Source organism: Solanum pennellii, chromosome 2, assembly GCF_001406875.1.
Source record: "Solanum pennellii chromosome 2, SPENNV200".
Lineage (NCBI taxonomy): Eukaryota > Viridiplantae > Streptophyta > Magnoliopsida > Solanales > Solanaceae > Solanum > Solanum pennellii.
In genome coordinates, this window is record NC_028638.1 from 33,974,291 (window position 1) to 33,991,994 (window position 17,704).

The following is a 17,704-nucleotide window of genomic DNA, read 5'->3' on the forward strand; positions in this document are numbered from 1 at the left end:
CCTTCCATCTAAATTTAAAACCAATTTGTGTCCAAGTCTAACGAAAATGGTATATTTGAATTAATACTATCAAAAGAATATATTTAGATTAAAATTATAACGAGAGATATATTTAAAATTTTAAAACTATATTTAGATTGAAATTATAACGAGAGATATATTTAAAATTTTGAAAGTATATTAGATTGAAATTTAAATATGCACATTATGTTGTTTTAAATTTAAAAATGCACAGTATATATATCTTAACATATAATTGACAAATCCAAAAAAAAAAAGGTTAATTGATTAGTTCCAAAGATAATACTAACTTTGAAAAATAATACTTTCCCTCCTAATTCGCAATTAAGGTGATTCAGTTTCTTTTCTCAGTTTATTCCAAAAAGAATAATACTTTGATATTATTTTTAAAAATAATTTAATTTTAACCATTATTTTTAGTTAATGATATAATTTATAGTTATAGTAACGCCTATAACAATTTTAGATCACAAATTTAAAATGATGATAACTAAAAAAAATGTTGAATCTTTCGTTTGAAGAAATGGTAAAAGCAAAAATAATTGTAGGATATAGTGTTTGAGAAATTAAAAAACGAAAAATAAAAATATATAGTGAAAAAAATAAGCAAAAAAAGAAAAAAAAGGCATATCATATCATATCATATGTGGTAATTGTGTTTATACTATTTCTTAAAATAAATTATAAAGAATACATGTATTTATGGAAAATGTATATATCACAATTATTTCTCTCTGCACCAATATGGCCCAAGATTACAAGGAACTCTTTTGATTTTTTTTTTTTAAAGTATAGAATTAATAATCAAGAAAGGAATTTTTTTTTTGGTCATTTTGTACTAAGGTTTATAATTCTTAGTTGTGGATACTTACATGTGAAAATGAGTGAAGAGCATTTAGCCATTGTCCCTTCTGATAGAGCTGTTGAACAGGTTTCTACTTTAATTATGATCACCTTATACTATAGAGGCTTGATACAACATATTGTAGTAACGATATGGTGTCTGTTTACTTATATAGTAGATGATATAGCGTGTATCGAGCTAATTAGCTCATGTTTTCAGCATGCTTGGTGATTGTCTCATCACTATCCTATATATACATGTTCTGTTTCACATTTCATTCAGCAAGCACAAGTATTATTTATACTTGCATTGTTCTTTTTACAATTTTTTACATTGTACAGGCAATAATTGCGCTGAAGAAAGGCGCGTTATTGAAGTATGGCAGAAGAGGGAAGCCCAAATTCTGCCCTCTCAGGTTATCCGCGGTAAAGCACTACATGGAACTTGTCAACTAAATACGTCGAAAGACAAATGTGTTTTCTAGATGCTGATCTAAATGATCTTTTATTTTTCTTTGTTGACAGGATGAAAAGTTTTTGATTTGGTATTCGGGTGAGAAGGAAAACAAACTGAGCTTAAGTGCAGTTACAAATATCATCCGTGGCCAAAACACTGTAAGTAGTGAAGCAGTCTAACTTGTTTAGCTGAATATTGTAATCAAGATTGTCCATAGTTAGCATTATATGATTTCGTTGTTGTTTTTAATAAGGTAAATCAACAGAAACAACTTAAGGCAGAGATGGATAGTCAATGCATTTCTCTAATATATGGAAAGGATGATCATTCTCTTGATTTGGTAAGTTATTCATTGGTCTCAAAAGTTAATGGAAAGGTTACATTGATTCATATACTGTTACTCATAATCCGTCGGATCAATGCAGATATGCAAGGATAAAGTTCAGGCTGCGACATGGTTTCTAGGATTGAGAGCTGTAATATCGCGGAGTAGACATGGACTAGTGGACCATATGAAAAGCAAAAGAGGAGTGCAAAGTTGCATCAGTAGTCCAGTAGGTTATTTGAGGAGGAAACATAATCTTGGATTTTCACTGAAGAAAAGCAGATCTTCTCAGGTTCTTGATGTCTTCTGTTTATCAAGTTCTGAATGTTTCTTTCACCTTGTTATTAATTGATACTTTGCCCTGTGCAATCGATCAAATTGTATGAAGGACAAGTGCATATATCATTAGTTAATTCAATTCTTCCATGTTCCCAATAGCATGTACTGTATTTATATGGATGAAATCTAGTGTAATAATCCAACATCCCCTTCAAGCTAGATTTGTCATTCCATTACTCTAAAAATGATGTAAACTTATTTGTTCAAGGTTCGCAGCTTCTCAAGGAGTCCCACTCGATCATTTTCAGATAAGTGTAATGCTGATGGTGGCTTATCATGTTCCTCTGACATCTTTCTTCCTCTATCAAGTGTGCACAACGGAATGGATAATGTTATCGCAAATTCTTCATCAGATGATCCAAGACAGAAAAGAGCAACTTGTGATGACACTGCTATCCAATATGTTTTAAGGGATGTTTTTATTTGGGGACAAGGAGCAGAAGGAGGATGCTTTGGTGATGCAGGGGAAGTAAAGATGGATGCTTTATTACCCAAACTTATGGAGTCAACTACGACGCTTGATGTACAAACAATATCAATTGGGAGTGGTCATGCTGCCTTAGTTACCAAACAAGGTGAAGTTTTTTGCTGGGGTGAAGGAAAGAATGGAAGGCTTGGACATAAAGTTGATATAGACATTTCATGTCCAAAAATCGTCGACTCCCTTAACGGGGTTCATGTAAAATCTGTCAGTTGTGGTGAATACCATACATGTGCCTTGACAACTTCAGGTGAATTATATACATGGGGTGACAATTTAGTTGTTGAAAGAAAGACAAGAAGCTATTGGCTTCCAAGCAGAGTTTGTGGTTCTTTGGATGGTGTGAGAATATCTCACGTCGCTTGTGGAGTATGGCACACAGGACTTGTGTCAACATCTGGACAACTGTTTACTTATGGAGATGGAACTTTTGGTGTTCTTGGTCATGGAAATCTCAAGAGTATGTCTCACCCGAAAGAAGTTGAGTCCCTTACAGGTTTGTGTGTGAAATCTGTTGCTTGTGGACTGAGGCATACAGCTGCATTAGTCGAAATATCTGTTCATGATCACCTTAAATCCAATCATTGCAGTGTGAAGCTTTTTACATGGGGCGATGGGGATAACGGAAACCTTGGTCATTCTGATAATGAGATGAAGCTTTTACCAACACGTGTTTCTCAACTTGATGATCATGATTTCATTCAAGTTACCTGTGCAAGCACCTTAACCGTTGGTCTGTCAAACACCGGAGAGGTTTACACAATGGGAAGTTTGGTGGATAGACAGGCCAAAGATAAATCACTAGTCGCGGTGCAAGAGAAACTTAAAGACAAGTTTGTTACACAGATTTCCTCAGGATCTAATCATGTTGCTGTGCTTACATCTAAGGGAAATGTCTACACTTGGGGTAAAGGTTCAAATGGACAGTTGGGACTAGGCGATACGAAAAATAGAAACTTCCCAGCTTTTGTTGAGGGTTTAAGAGGCAGAGAAGTGGAACATATTGCTTGTGGATCAAACTCAACAGCAGCTATATGTTTGCATAAATCCATATCAAGTAGTGATCAATCAGTTTGCAGGGGATGTGGCACAACTTTTCGGATTACAAGAAAGAAACATAATTGTTACAATTGTGGTCATTTGTTTTGCCATGCATGCTGCAGAAAGAAAACCACAAGTGCATCTCTAAGCTCTGACAAAACCAAAGCTTTTCGAGTATGTGATCCATGTTTCTGCCAACTTCGTAGAGCATCCAAGAAGGAAAAGCATAGGCCGAGACAAGCTATTGATAACTCACAAGAGTCAAATAGTATATCAAGTCGAATGATGTCAACTAGAAAGTATTCTAGTGAGAACAATCAATGCTTAGATCCCATTGAATCTTTGTTGGATGATTTTCCAAGATGGAGACAAGTTCCTTGTCCTGAATTCCTCAGAAGAGGAACAGGACACTCAAGAAATGCACACCGTTCATCACCTTCCTCAACCGAGCTAATTATGCAAGATAAATTGTCTGAATCAAATAAGTTCCTCCTTGAACAAGTTTCTAAGCTAAGAACTCAGGTACATTTCCCATTTTCTGGTTTTCTTAAATCATAATTGTGCAAGGTCGCTACAAAATTACACTGTGTAAATAGGTATAATTTTTGGTTAGGTATTATTACTTTCTCTGTGTCACAGTTACACCTTTTTAATCAGTTTAAAAAAGAACCATACATTTCTATAAATTGTTATTGTAGGAATCATAAAATATAATGCCCTAATTAGCTTGTTTTGGATTATTGCAGATCCAGACAATGTCAGAGAGACATTATTTTGCTACTAACAATGAGTGTATGGAGGCTGGAAAAGTCGATAGACTAGTTTCTCCAATTGTATTTTCCAACAAATTAAGTTCAGAATATACTTCATTCTTTTCAAAAAAAAAATGAGTGACCTAGTTTGATTTGACACGATATTTAAGAAAATATTTTTTTTTTTTACATTTTGTAATGCTAAATTAAAATTAAATTAAATATATAAAAAGAAAATCATTTTTTTAAAAAGATACTAATAAAAAAAATAAATCATCTATATTATATATATAATAGGAGAGGTGAAAAGTGCCACGTGTCAGCATCACAAAAAATAGACTTTTATAATAATTAAATTAAATTAAATGTAAAATGAATAATAATAAATTATTATTATATTTTTAAAAAATCATTTTAAAAATGCTAATGTAACGTGTGTTTGTGATTCCTTTTATTGGGAAGTTAACTCATTTTTAATTTAAATAATATTAATAGTAATAATAAGAAAAAGAATTGACAATAAAAAAAATTAATTGAAATGAAAACTTCCCACGTTATTAGGGAATACACACACATTGTTAGGTTATTAGCATTTTAGTATTAATATTTAACATATTAAATTGCTTTATTTGGAGTTATAAGAATGATCGTTGGTAGGCATTTGTGTCTTAAACTATCAATTTGATCATGCTATTCATCTTTGACTTGGTAGCCATGTAATGCAATTACTTTTGGCTTTATTGGCTGAATTCATTGTGAAATAAAAACATTCCAATAAACATTGGAATGGATAACTCCTACATCATCCATTAGCATTGGTTATCCATCACTTTATTTCATTCTTAATTTCTCCATTACTCATTGTAACCTATGTAACCTATGAAACTCCTAAGGCCATTATCTTCACTATTTACTACCTCCATTATCTTCCTATTCATTGCTAGGAAGACTTCTAGTAGTATAAATAGTGGTGGTCTTCATTTGGTTTGGTACACACAATACACAAGAGAAAAAACATAGAGTGAAAGTGTTAGTCTAAAAGAGAGTTCTTATTAGTTGAAGGGAGGTGTTCTTTTTTGTGGAGCTTTGGACTCAACTCTTGTCCAGAGTTGTTGAGTTATAATTTGTGAAGGCGGTTGTATCCTGGAGGGGACAAGTCAAAGAGGATTACTGCTGGACCGGTGAAAATATTTGCTGAAGTGGGCTTGAATCTCCTTAAAGAGAGCGAGATATCCGCGCCTCAGCCTTGAAGAGATTTATTTTCTTCATTTTTTATTTGCAATTGTAATCTTGTATTTTTTGTTATCTAGTAAGTTTTTCACTAACAATTTTAAGGAGATTCTACAATTGAAAAAACCGCGAATGTCAAGATGGGAAATCTTAACAAGACATTTCGGTTCAATGGTAGCCATTTCAAGAGATGGAAGAGTAAAATACTTTTCTACTTAAGTCTTCTCCAATGTTTCTTATGTATTAACCGAGAAGAATCCAAATAAAGAAGACATCCCCACTATGAATGATGATAAACTATTTCTCATCAGAGAAAGTGGAAAAGTACGATGGTGATTTCTACAAGTGTCGGTATTATCTTCTTAATTGTCTATCTGATAATTTTATGATTATTAAGATAGAACTTACTCTAGTGCAAAGAAAATTTGAAAGACATTGCAGAGTAAGTATGATACCGAAGAGGCTGGGGCGAAAAAATATGCAGCTAGTAGATTTTTTCGTTTCCAAATGATGGACAACAAATCAGTGGTAGATCAAGCTCAAGACTTCATCATGATTGTTGGAGAGCTTGGGTCCGAAGAGGTTAAATTGGAGATAACCTTATTGTTTGTGGCATAGTGGATAAACTTCTACCTTCTTGGAAGGAATTTCAAAAAACTATGTGTTACAAACAAAATGAAACCTCTTTTGAAACCTTGATAATGAAAATCAGCATGGAAGAAGAAGCAAGGGGCCACGATGCACTTTTACAAACAGAAGAGAACAACATCACATCGAAGGTAAATTTAATTACTTCGAATAATTTTACTCCTGAAACTCACAAAAATACTTCATTAAAGCCTAAGAAGAAAAAAGTTAAGAAAAATAATGGTAGACCTCCCAAGAAAAATAATGGTGAAAATCACCAAGCACAAAATCACCAAGTTCAAGAAAAGGGACCATGCTTTGTTTGTGGAAAGAGTGGGCATATTGCTTGATTTTGCAGATTTCGAAAACGTGATTCTAACCCTCAGGCAAACGTTATCGAAGAAACTTTTGTGGCGGTGATTACCGACATAAACATGGTTGAGAATGTTGATGGATGGTGGGCTGATTCTGGTGCAAACCGTCATGTCTGTTATGACAAAGACTGATTTAAAAAATATACTCATTTTGAGGAGCCCAAAACCATTATACTTGGTGATGCTCACACTACTCAAGTGCTTGGAAAGAGAAATATTGAATTGTGTTTTACTTCTGAAAGGATATTAAAATTGAAAGATGTACTTTATACTCCTTCTATGAGAAAAAATTTGATATCTAGTTTTCTTCTTAATAAAACAGGCTTTAAACAGATTCATGAATCTGATCAATATGTAATAGTCAAGAAGGGTACTTTTGTGGGTAAGGGGTATGCATTTGATGGGATGTTTAAGTTGAATGTTGAAATGAATAAAATTTCTACTTCTTTTTATATGCTTTCTTCTATCAATTTTTGGCATGCTCGTTTGTGTCATATTAATGATCGTTATGTTGGAATCATGAGTAGTTTAGGATTAATCCCAATGGTTAAAAAGAATTTTGAAAAGTGTGAGGATTGCAGTAAAGCCAAGATCACTAAAAGACCTCATTTTCAAGTTTAAAGAAAAACTGATTTGTTAGAATTAGTTCATACTGATATTTGTGAACTTGGTGGAATTCTAACTTATGGAGGTAATAGATATTTTATCACTTTCATTGATGATTTTTCTAAGTTTACATATATTACTTGGTGAAAAATAAAAGTGATGCTTTTGAAAATTTCAAAACTTATCTCCATGAAGTTGAAAATCAGTTTGGTAGAAAAATAAAAAGAATTAGAAGTGATAGAGGCCGTGAATATAAGTCAAATGAGGTTAATTCTTTTGTTAGATCATCGGGAATAATTCATGAAACTACTCCTTCTTACTCTCCTTCATCTAATGGAGTAGCAGAAAGGAAAAACAGAACTTTGATTGAATTGACTAATGTCATGCTTATTGAGTCACGTGCATCTTTGAATTTTTGGGGTGAAGCTATTTTCACTACTTGTTATGTGTTGAATCGTGTGCCTCATAAAAAGTCAAAACTGACACCTTTTGAATTGTGGAAAGGTTACAAGCCAAGTTTGGGATATCTAAGAGTTTGAGGTTGTCTAGCCTTTGTGAGGCTAATGGATCCCAAGATTACAAAGTTGGGTCAGAAAGTTACTGCTTGTGCTTTTCTTGGTTATGCTTCAAATAGTACAGCCTATAGATTTTTAATCTTGAAAATAATATTGTAATAGAATCTGGTGATGCTATTTTTCATGAAAATAAATTTCCTTTTGATACTAAATATAGTGGGTGTTAAAGGATTAAACAAAATATTTTGTCACTGCTTAGTTCTTCTACTTACTTTGAAAAATAAAGAGGTTGGTGATTTTGAGTTAAGAAGAAGTAAAAGAGCTAGAGTAAAAAAAGATTTTGGTCCTGATTTTTATGTTTTTAATGTTGAAAGTGACCCTCTAACTTTAAAAGAAGCATTATCTTCACATGATTTTATTTTTTGGAAAGAGGCTGTAAATGATGAAATAGAATCTCTGATTTCTAATAAAACTTGAAAGTTAGTTGATTTACCACCGTGTTGTAAAACAATTGGTTGCAAATGGGTCTTAAGGAAAAAGTTGAAACTGGATGGTTCTACTGATAATACAAGGCTAGGCTAGTTGCAAAAGGTTTTAAACAACTAGAAGGCCTAGAATTTTTTGATACTTTTTCTCCGATAACAAGAATTACATCCATTAGAGTTTTAGTTGCTATGACTGCAATTTTTGATTTGCAAATTCATCAAATGGATGTAAAAACTGCTTTTCTAAATGGAGACCTAAATGAAGAAATTTATATGGACCAACCCGAGTGTTTTGTTGAAGCAGGCCAAGACAACAAAGTATGTAAACTTACTAAATCCCTATATGGCTTGAAACAGGCACCAAAGCAATGGCTTGAAAAGTTTGATTCCTGCATGATTGAAAATGATTTTAAAACAAATGAGTGTGATAAGTGCATATATCATAAGTCTTGGAATAATTCAAGGTGATCATTTGCCTATATGTTGATGATTTGTTGATCTTTGGCTCTAACATGAATGTTATTGATGAAGCTAAAAATGTTCTTAGAAACCATTTTGATATGAATGATCTTGGTGAGACAAATTTTATTCTTGGAATAAAAATGACAAGAACATGTGAGGGGATTTTTCTTGACCAGTCACATTATGTTGAGAAAATTTTGAAAAAATATAACTATCATGATTGCAAGCATGTTGCTACTCCTTTTGATTTAAGTGTTCACTTATTTCCTGTTGAGAGTGAAAATGATGTAATAAATCAAAAGGAATATGCTAGTATAATTGGAAGTTTGACATATGTGACTGATTGCACTAGGCCTGATATTGCATATGCAGTAGGAGTACTTGTAGGTTTACAAGCAAGCCAGGTAATGAACATTGACATGCTATAATAAGAGTTATGAGATATTTAATTGGAACAAAAAATTATGGTTTGTTCTATAAAAAATATCCTGCTGTACTTGAAGGCTTTTGTGATGCAGATTGGAACACTTTGTCAGGTGATTCCTGTTCTACCACTGGTTATGTCTTTACTTTAGGTGGTTGTGCTGTTTGTTGGAGATCAAAAAAGCAAACTATAATTGCTAACTCTACCATGGAGGCGGAACTAATTGATTTAGCTTCAGCTAGTGAGGAAGCGAATTGGTTAAGAGATTTATTGTTTCAAATTCCTTATTTTGAAAAATCAATTCTTCCTATTTTAATACATTGTGATAGCACAGCTGCAATTGGTAGAGTTCAAAATCGTTATTACAATGACAAATCCAGACTTATAAGGAGAAAACACAGTAATGTAAGATCATATTTGACAAATGGTACCATTAATGTTGATTATGTCAAATCTTGTGATAATCTTGCAGATCCTCTTACTAGGGCCTTAACAAGAGAAAAAGCTCTGGAGCACATCGAGGGGATGGGATTGAAACCTATAAATCCTTGAGTCATATATGAGGAAACCCAACCTGGGGACTAGAGATCCTATAACCAGGTTCAAAGGGAAAAATTAATCATATGATGACTTGTTGTGAAAAATGCACTATATTTTTATTCCCTCCCTATGATGTGAGTGCAATTTTTTCTGTAGTTTGTGAAGGTTGAGTTGATAAAACTCTTAATGAATATATGTAACCCATATAGGTGGAGTGTTAATCTTGCAGGAGCACTCTCGACAGATTTCACATATGTGATGTGTGGAAGTAGGTCGCTTCCTATGAGAATAGGGCTTATTCTCAAATGCACTCATGAAATCGGGATAGCACATGACCATAACATGCTGGCTGTTAAAGCTCATGTCAACACCTTGATTATTATGTGTGAGCAGTGATATTTTATTTCCCTTAAGTAGTCATAGTTAAAGTCTGAGACCACTACGACTCTGGAGTAAAAGTTGTTGTTTCACTAAGTGGAGGTTCAGTGCAGAGCACACCTTCATTATGCATAGTAGTCTTCCTTCAACTGATATACTCTCTTATCTAAATATTAAAATGAGTTGGGGATTGTTAGGTTATTAGCATTTTAATATTAATATTTAACATATTAAATTGCTTTATTTAATCATGCTATTCATCTTTGACTTGGTAGCCATGTAATGCCATTACTTTTGGCTTTATTGGCTAAATTCATTGTGAGATAAAAACATTCCAATAAACATTGGATTGGATAACTTCTACATCATCCATTAGCATTGGTTATCCATCACTTTATTTCATTCTTAATTTCTCCATTACTCAGTGTAACCTATGTAACCTATGAAATTCCTAAGGCCATTATGTTAACTATTTACTACCTCCATTATCTTCCTATTCATTGCTAGGAAGATTTCTAGTAGTATAAATAGTGGTGGTCTTCATTTGGTTTGGTACACACAATACACAAGAGAAAAAACATAGAGTGAAAGTGTTAGTCTAAAAGAGAGTTCTTATTAGTTGAAGGGAGGTGTTCTTTTTTGTGGAGCTTTGGACTCAACTCTTGTTCAGAGTTGTTGAGTTATAATTTGTGAAGGCGGTTGTATCCTAAAGGAGACAAGTCAGAGAGGACTACTGCTGGACCGGTGAAAACATTTGCTGCACTGGGCTTGAAACTCATTAAGGAGAGCGAGATATTCGCGCCTCAGCCTTGAAGAGATTTATTTTCTTTATTTTTTATTTTCAATTGTAATCTTATATTTTTTGTTATCTAGTAAGTTTTTCTCTTATATTTTTTGTTATCTAGTAAGTTTTTCACTAACATATATATATATATATATATATATATATAATCAAGAAAAACAAAATATGTCAATACCTAAACTGAAAAATAAATAATAAATAAAAAAATTTATTCATTATTAACGTAAGTTTTAAGAAAAATAACCAATTTAAAAATTCATAAAGTTTTACCATCCAGTTATTAAAAAAATATGAATTATTAAATTAAATAAATTGAAAATTGCAATCGCTAAATAACATTGGGTTTTAACGTGTTTATTGGCTGACTTTTTTAATAAAAAGAAACTGATTTTAAAGTTGGATTTGAGTTTATTCTTATTGGTTGAGATAGTTTAATTATTTAAAATTCTTTAACCGAAAGTTATTGAGTAGTAAAGTTAGTAACCGCATACATTTATCTATCTATAAAATAGTAAAAGCATGAATAATTTTTTATTTCATCCGGATAGATACTTTTTGTCAATTGCTTCAATAAAAGAATTTCAGATTGAGACAACGACTGATGTCATTTTTATAGTAACTTCTTCAACAAAATTTCAATGAAAAAACCAAAGAAATGGTGGCTGTAAAGTTACGAAGATGGAGATGCAAGAAAATGGTCCTAAGAGGTTGGAAGTTTATGATGTGTATTCGATAAATTAGATCTATATTTTGCATTTGTAACTCTTCTAATCACAATTATGAGGGAACAACTATGGTGGTGATAATGAACTTCTGGATGACTTTGAATTCTATGAGCAATTGTTGAATGTGTTCTTAATTTGAGGCAATAGATCATTATTTGGTATGATTTTCAACCACATCCACCCTCTTCACATAAATGTTGCCTGCATGCTATATTCATATAGCATGAATGTCAAATATATTGTTTTCATTGCATGTATGCAACATTCAAAAGTTTCTACAGATTACAGTAATAGATGAGATTTTGGTATGATTTTCAACCACATCCACCCTCTTCACATAAATGTTGCCTGCATGCTATATTCATATAGCATGAATGTCAAATATATTGTTTTCATTGCATGTATGCAACATTCAAAAGTTTCTACAGATTACAGTAATAGATGAGATTTTGGTATGATTTTCAACCACATCCACCCTCTTCACATAAATGTTGCCTGCATGCTATATTCATATAGCATGAATGTCAAATATATTGTTTTCATTGCATGTATGCAACATTCAAAAGTTTCTACAGATTACAGTAATAGATGAGATTTTCTCACTATATTATTAGTATGATTATAGTTCCTCTTTTTGGCTGAGAATGCACTTAAAATAAGTTCATTCAAAAAGTCACTTACTCAGTCATTTTGTAATGATTAACCAAAAAAATACATATATGAACATATCAAAATGTCAAGATAAATACCAATGTTATTTTTAATGTGTACAAATAAAAACGCAAATATAGGATTAATCAGAAGCAAGACCTTTTATGAATTTAGTGATTAACTTATGAATTTGCTAATGAAACAACTTGATTGCTGAATTTATGAAATATCTTAAACTATTTGAAATTTTTATAAAAATGATATATTAAAGTTTACTGATTTTTCTTTTTCCATAGAGCTATCACTACTAATTATCATGTAATGTATCTGATAAGTTATACACCTCTTAGTACATAATTTACATAAACTTTCTTTTCTTAGTAAAATAAAGGATAATATATTTTCTATTTGAATAGGAGATAAACCACATTTTTAATTAAAATTAGAAAAACTCTATGTAGATTGTGACAAATATAAGTTTTTTTGGCCTTCTATTTTATACTGTTAATTTGTTTAAGATGGATAAGAGTTGTTATAGAGGTTTAAAACTTACAATAGGTTCAGAAAATCATTTTATTTTGGCAATGAAAGTAATAGTAACACAAACAAAAATACATATTTTTGAAAAAACATCTAACAATAAAAAATATATGCATTTAATTTTTAATAAACCAATTCTTTTTAAAATTGGAAAGTTACCATAATTAATACAAAATCCATATCCTTTTCATTTTTTAAAAAAGCAACTGATTTTTATATATGGCTAATATGGGGAGAGAGTAGTCTATTTAGTTTTTTTTAACTTATCATTTTTTCTTTTTTACTACTAAATATTTTAAACTTTGAATAATTAGTATTAGTTATATTTTATTTCTAAAAACATAAAATCAAATCAAACAGATTAACATAAATTAAAACACTAAGGAATATCTGTTGTCTTGAGGCCAATGAATTATGTTGCACTTTGTTTTGGAAACCATATAGAAGTAACCATTGTTATCCACACAAAAATAGTATTTATCATTAAAATAAAAATACATCTATATATAATATAAGAGGAAAAATAAGTCACGCGCGATAAAAGTATCAATGTTTCAACATCATAGTTGTTTTTTTCAAATTTTTTAACAATAAAAATTAATTATTTGTAATTATAAAATAATAATAGATTACAATTATAAAAGCAGATTTTTTTAAACTACGCAATTTTAAAAATTACCCATTTATAATTTTAAGCAATTTTAACAGCATATTTTTACACTATACACAACAAAATGCTCCTAATTTACAGCAACTAAATATATATATGAAGTTTAATATCCTTTTTTCTCTATTTTATTAATATTATACTTCTCCAAAATCACAATCAACATCAAAATTCCAATTTCTTTGTATAACTAAAATTAATTATTTGTAATTATATATATAAATAAATTACAATTCAAAAAACAATACATATTTTGAAACTTTGTAGATTAAAGTGGAAACAATTTTAAAAATTTTCTATTATAATTTAAAACATTTTAAACCAAATTTTCCTTATTTGTAGCAACTGAAATTTTCTTTTTCCATCTATTTTTAAATTTTTAAATATTGTACTTATCCAAATCTACATTCTAAATAATTGAAGTTTTTGAATTTTATTGAAAATGGTTCCACAAATTTAAAATGTCATTATCTTAATTGTTCATTTTAAGTGTTCGCTTTGTTTTTGCTTCATGATTTATTTATATATTTTATGTTTGAGTGTTTTTGTGTCTTTATGCCAAAGGAACATTTATTCAGATGAATGCGTTTGTAAGTTATTTCATAATTGAATGAAACGAATCCTAATTTCTCTTTACTCCTCCTACAATTTTTTTATTTTATATATCTAATTATAAAATGCGGTTATCTTAAGTGGTTGATAAGTTCTAAAAAATTCGTTGAACTTTTGCAGTGTCAATTTACAATTTTACATATTTATAGTTATTACCTTACAACTATATATAGTAGTCCTCTTATCATTTATTACTGTGCTTATTTATCTTTTGTTCATCTCTCTTCGTTTCTTATGCTAAGTTATTGAATCGTGATTGATCATTGTCTGAGTGTTAGATGATTCAATCACTTAAAGAAACAATAAAAGAGAGTATCAATTAAGTGAAAGATTAAGGTATCAATCGTAATCGAAAAATATCTACCCAGTAAAAGATTAGAATATCAAACGATCTAAAAAGTGCAAGTGGATGAAAATTTATATTTATTGCTATTATAGAAGAATTATTCTTGCAAAAGAGCTAATTATGTCAATTGAGATTGAGAAATGAGTACTTAAAAATACATATATTTTTCTCATCTATTTAATAATAATTAGTTTAACACAGACTTCAATTGAAGTGATAAATTAGATGATTAATTTGTATCTTCCTACAAATTGCATAGAAATCCAACATATACAAACGTATATCAAATTCTCTTTACCTTGCACTTATTTTCAATTGTATGTGAACATTAAAATTTGATGATTGTCTAACGATAATTTTTTCTAATTACATTTATCTTTGTTACAAGTATTTAATTTAGTTTAAATGAAGGACATGTAAATACATAATATGTCTATAAAAAATATTTTTGATAACATTGCATATTAAAAGTATATGTGTGGTTTTATTTACTTTTAAACGGTACAAGATTCACAAACAAGGAAAAGAGGACTATTGATATTAATATTTTATTAGCTTTATAATCTAAATTGCAATAACTTTTTATATTTGGCCTTTTTAACCAATTTAACTTCTAATTTTTAAATTAGAATTAAATTTTAAATTGTTTGTAAATATGTTTAAAAAAACACAAGTTACATTACAGAAGCGGTAAATAAGGAGAACATATAGGCCTTTGATGAAGTGGTGGGGTCAACCAATATTACCATGAATTGCGGAAAAATGTTAATAATTATCTAATTAGCTTAAAAATAATTTAAAAAGTACTTTCGTAAATTTTCTAAAATGTATAAATACATAAATTATTAATTTTGCTGAGTAAAATTATATATAATTTAAATGTTTTTATGTTGTACCTATATATTTTAATATAAAATATGAATTTAAAATGTCAATTTTTTTTTAAAAAAAAATTATGCAAAAGAATCTATATTCTCTATTGCAAAAATTCCCCTCATCAAGTGGGGCATAAGTCATATGCATTGCTCAAAAGGGACTCTTGCGAATAAGAAAGTAAGCAACTATTTAAAAATAAAAAAAAAAGTGTAAATTAGGTATAGCATTTTCTATAGTAATATTTTAACTTATAGCATTAGAATTTATATTTTAATATATAACATTTAATATCTCAAGCTATAGCATATTATTAAAAAATATAATGTTAATTATAAATAATTAAAAGAATTTGTTTAAAAATAAAAATTGAAGAAAAAACATGGACGAAATTATAAATGGAAAATTGAATCCTGTATTACTTAAATTAAATACAATTATTAATTGGTGTTAATTGATTTGCACGTTTTAAGGAATTTTAAAACATATTCAGATTAGTTAGTTGACTTAAATCTCTCAAATTAGTTTAAATGAGATTAAATTTTGATTTAATTCCTTAAAAAGCTCTAACAAATTGACATTAACATAGAATTTGTTTCTTTTTTCAATTTTCGCTATTCTTGCATATTCACAGCAGATATCAGTTCCTTTTTTTGCTTTTAGTAATTGAAGATTTTTTGGTGTTGAAACAAAATTGATTTGCTATGATGGAGAACATTGTGTCGATATTAATTAAACATGGGTAAAATTCATGAGGTTGGTTTTAATTATGATTTGTTAGTTTTAATTATGATTTGTTGATTTTTAACATAGAGAACATTGTGTCGATTTTTTTGAGTATTTTAAGATCTGAAATATAAAAATATAGAACGTAAATGTATATGAGTTTGAGTTTTAATAAAATTGAAATTTCTCATAATATTTCAATTATCAACAAAGTAGAAAAAATGAATTTGATGGTAAAGTGTGTTAATTACTATTGAAAAAAAAATACTAGATATAATTCTGTGGATCGATGAAGAATTAAAATTGTATTAAACACGTAGAAAAACTAATTATAACCGCTTAAAGATAATATGTATTATAATCTTAAATTTTAACATCTCAATTTAGACTAATTAATTAGTTGTCCTAATTAATTTTAATGATCACATATTAACTATTTTTTAAGCCTTCACTTTATTTAGTTTTATTTTTATTTCATGGCCTTTAGACATTAAGTAGTATTATTATGAAGAGTATAATGTTTAAATATATGTTATTTACGTTTTTCATAAAGTTCGACAAAATTATTAATTGTCATATAGATTGGATATTTTTGATAATTCTTCTTTTTTTTTTGAGTATGTTTGGATAGATTTATAACTTAGTCATTAAATTTTCTAAGTTCTTATTGCATCATAAAAAATAAATATACTTATTAAAATTAATTATTTTTAGTTTGTAATCATATGTAGTACATATTATTTAAATATATTAATTTTAAAAGAATTAATTTAAAAATTGAATTTATTTATTTTTTAAAAAGTGAATAACTATCCTTAATAAACGGCATACAAATAACTAAATAACCTCATTAATGTTTAGTATAATAAAATACTACAAAAGAATATTACATTTATGGCCTAAACTTTGTGTCGATAAAAATAATATTTATATCTTTTTTTATATAAATAACAAAAATGTTAATGGGAAGAAAATAATAAGGTATAGTTAATTATTTTCATTTTTTTAAAAAAATAGTGTTATATCATTTTATAGGGGAGTTGGAGGTTGGAAACGAAGTGATGAAATCATATTATATGTTATTTATTTTAAAAGTAAATTTTTTAAAATATTGATATATTTAAGATAAAAATGAGTTGTCTTTTAACTTTTAGAATATAGAAATCTATAAATCCATAGATCCTTAAAGAAAATGGTACGGAAAGGACATAATATTTTTCAATTTTAATCTTATACTAATTTAAGAATGTAAAAAATATTTTGAACCTTTTTTATTTGAAGAAAAACATATGCAAAATAAATTAACATGTTATTTTAATCTTATGATTTTTAATATTTCATGTGAAAAGTTTGAATTAAAAAATTGCTAACATGAAAAAAAAAAATTATTAATACAATATAAAAATAAAACAAGACAAATTTGTAAAAATATTTAAACTATTTGATATTTTTTGAAATTAAAATAATTAAAAATTAATATATCCGCACGCGCAAATACCTATACTAGTTTTTTTAAACAGAGAAACAAAAAACAAAACTACGTTAACGATGATTTTGATTTGGAAGTGGAATGGGTGGAAGAGTACAAACGTGGTTTCTTCATCACTTTCACAATATTATCTAGTGGGAAAAAGAAATCAAACAAGTCAACTTCAGGTAAATTCTTACTACTACTTCTCAGTCTTAATTTATGTGACACAATTAAAATGTAAAGAATCGATTAAATTTTTTTCTTTTGGATGAATTCTTACAACTATCGTGACACTTAAAATGTAAAGAATGGACTAAATTTTTCTCTTTTGGATGAATTCTTAGAACTATTCCCTCCATTCCAATTTTTTGTGAAATGTACCCTAGCTATG

At 29.0% G+C, this 17,704-nt stretch overlaps 1 protein-coding gene across 1 annotated transcript in view; it reads left to right on the forward strand.

The window, feature by feature from the left end:
* The first annotated feature begins 901 nt into the window (after positions 1-901).
* LOC107009913 (PH, RCC1 and FYVE domains-containing protein 1-like) overlaps positions 902-17,704 on the forward strand; it is a 36,723-nt gene continuing 19,920 nt past the window's right edge. Inside the window, exons 1-7 of the mRNA XM_015209214.1 lie at positions 902-952; positions 1,207-1,290; positions 1,390-1,479; positions 1,575-1,661; positions 1,747-1,938; positions 2,194-4,029; positions 4,254-4,340. Coding sequence (XP_015064700.1) covers positions 902-952; positions 1,207-1,290; positions 1,390-1,479; positions 1,575-1,661; positions 1,747-1,938; positions 2,194-4,029; positions 4,254-4,340 — 2,427 coding nt within the window. The remainder of the gene's footprint in view (positions 953-1,206; positions 1,291-1,389; positions 1,480-1,574; positions 1,662-1,746; positions 1,939-2,193; positions 4,030-4,253; positions 4,341-17,704) is intronic.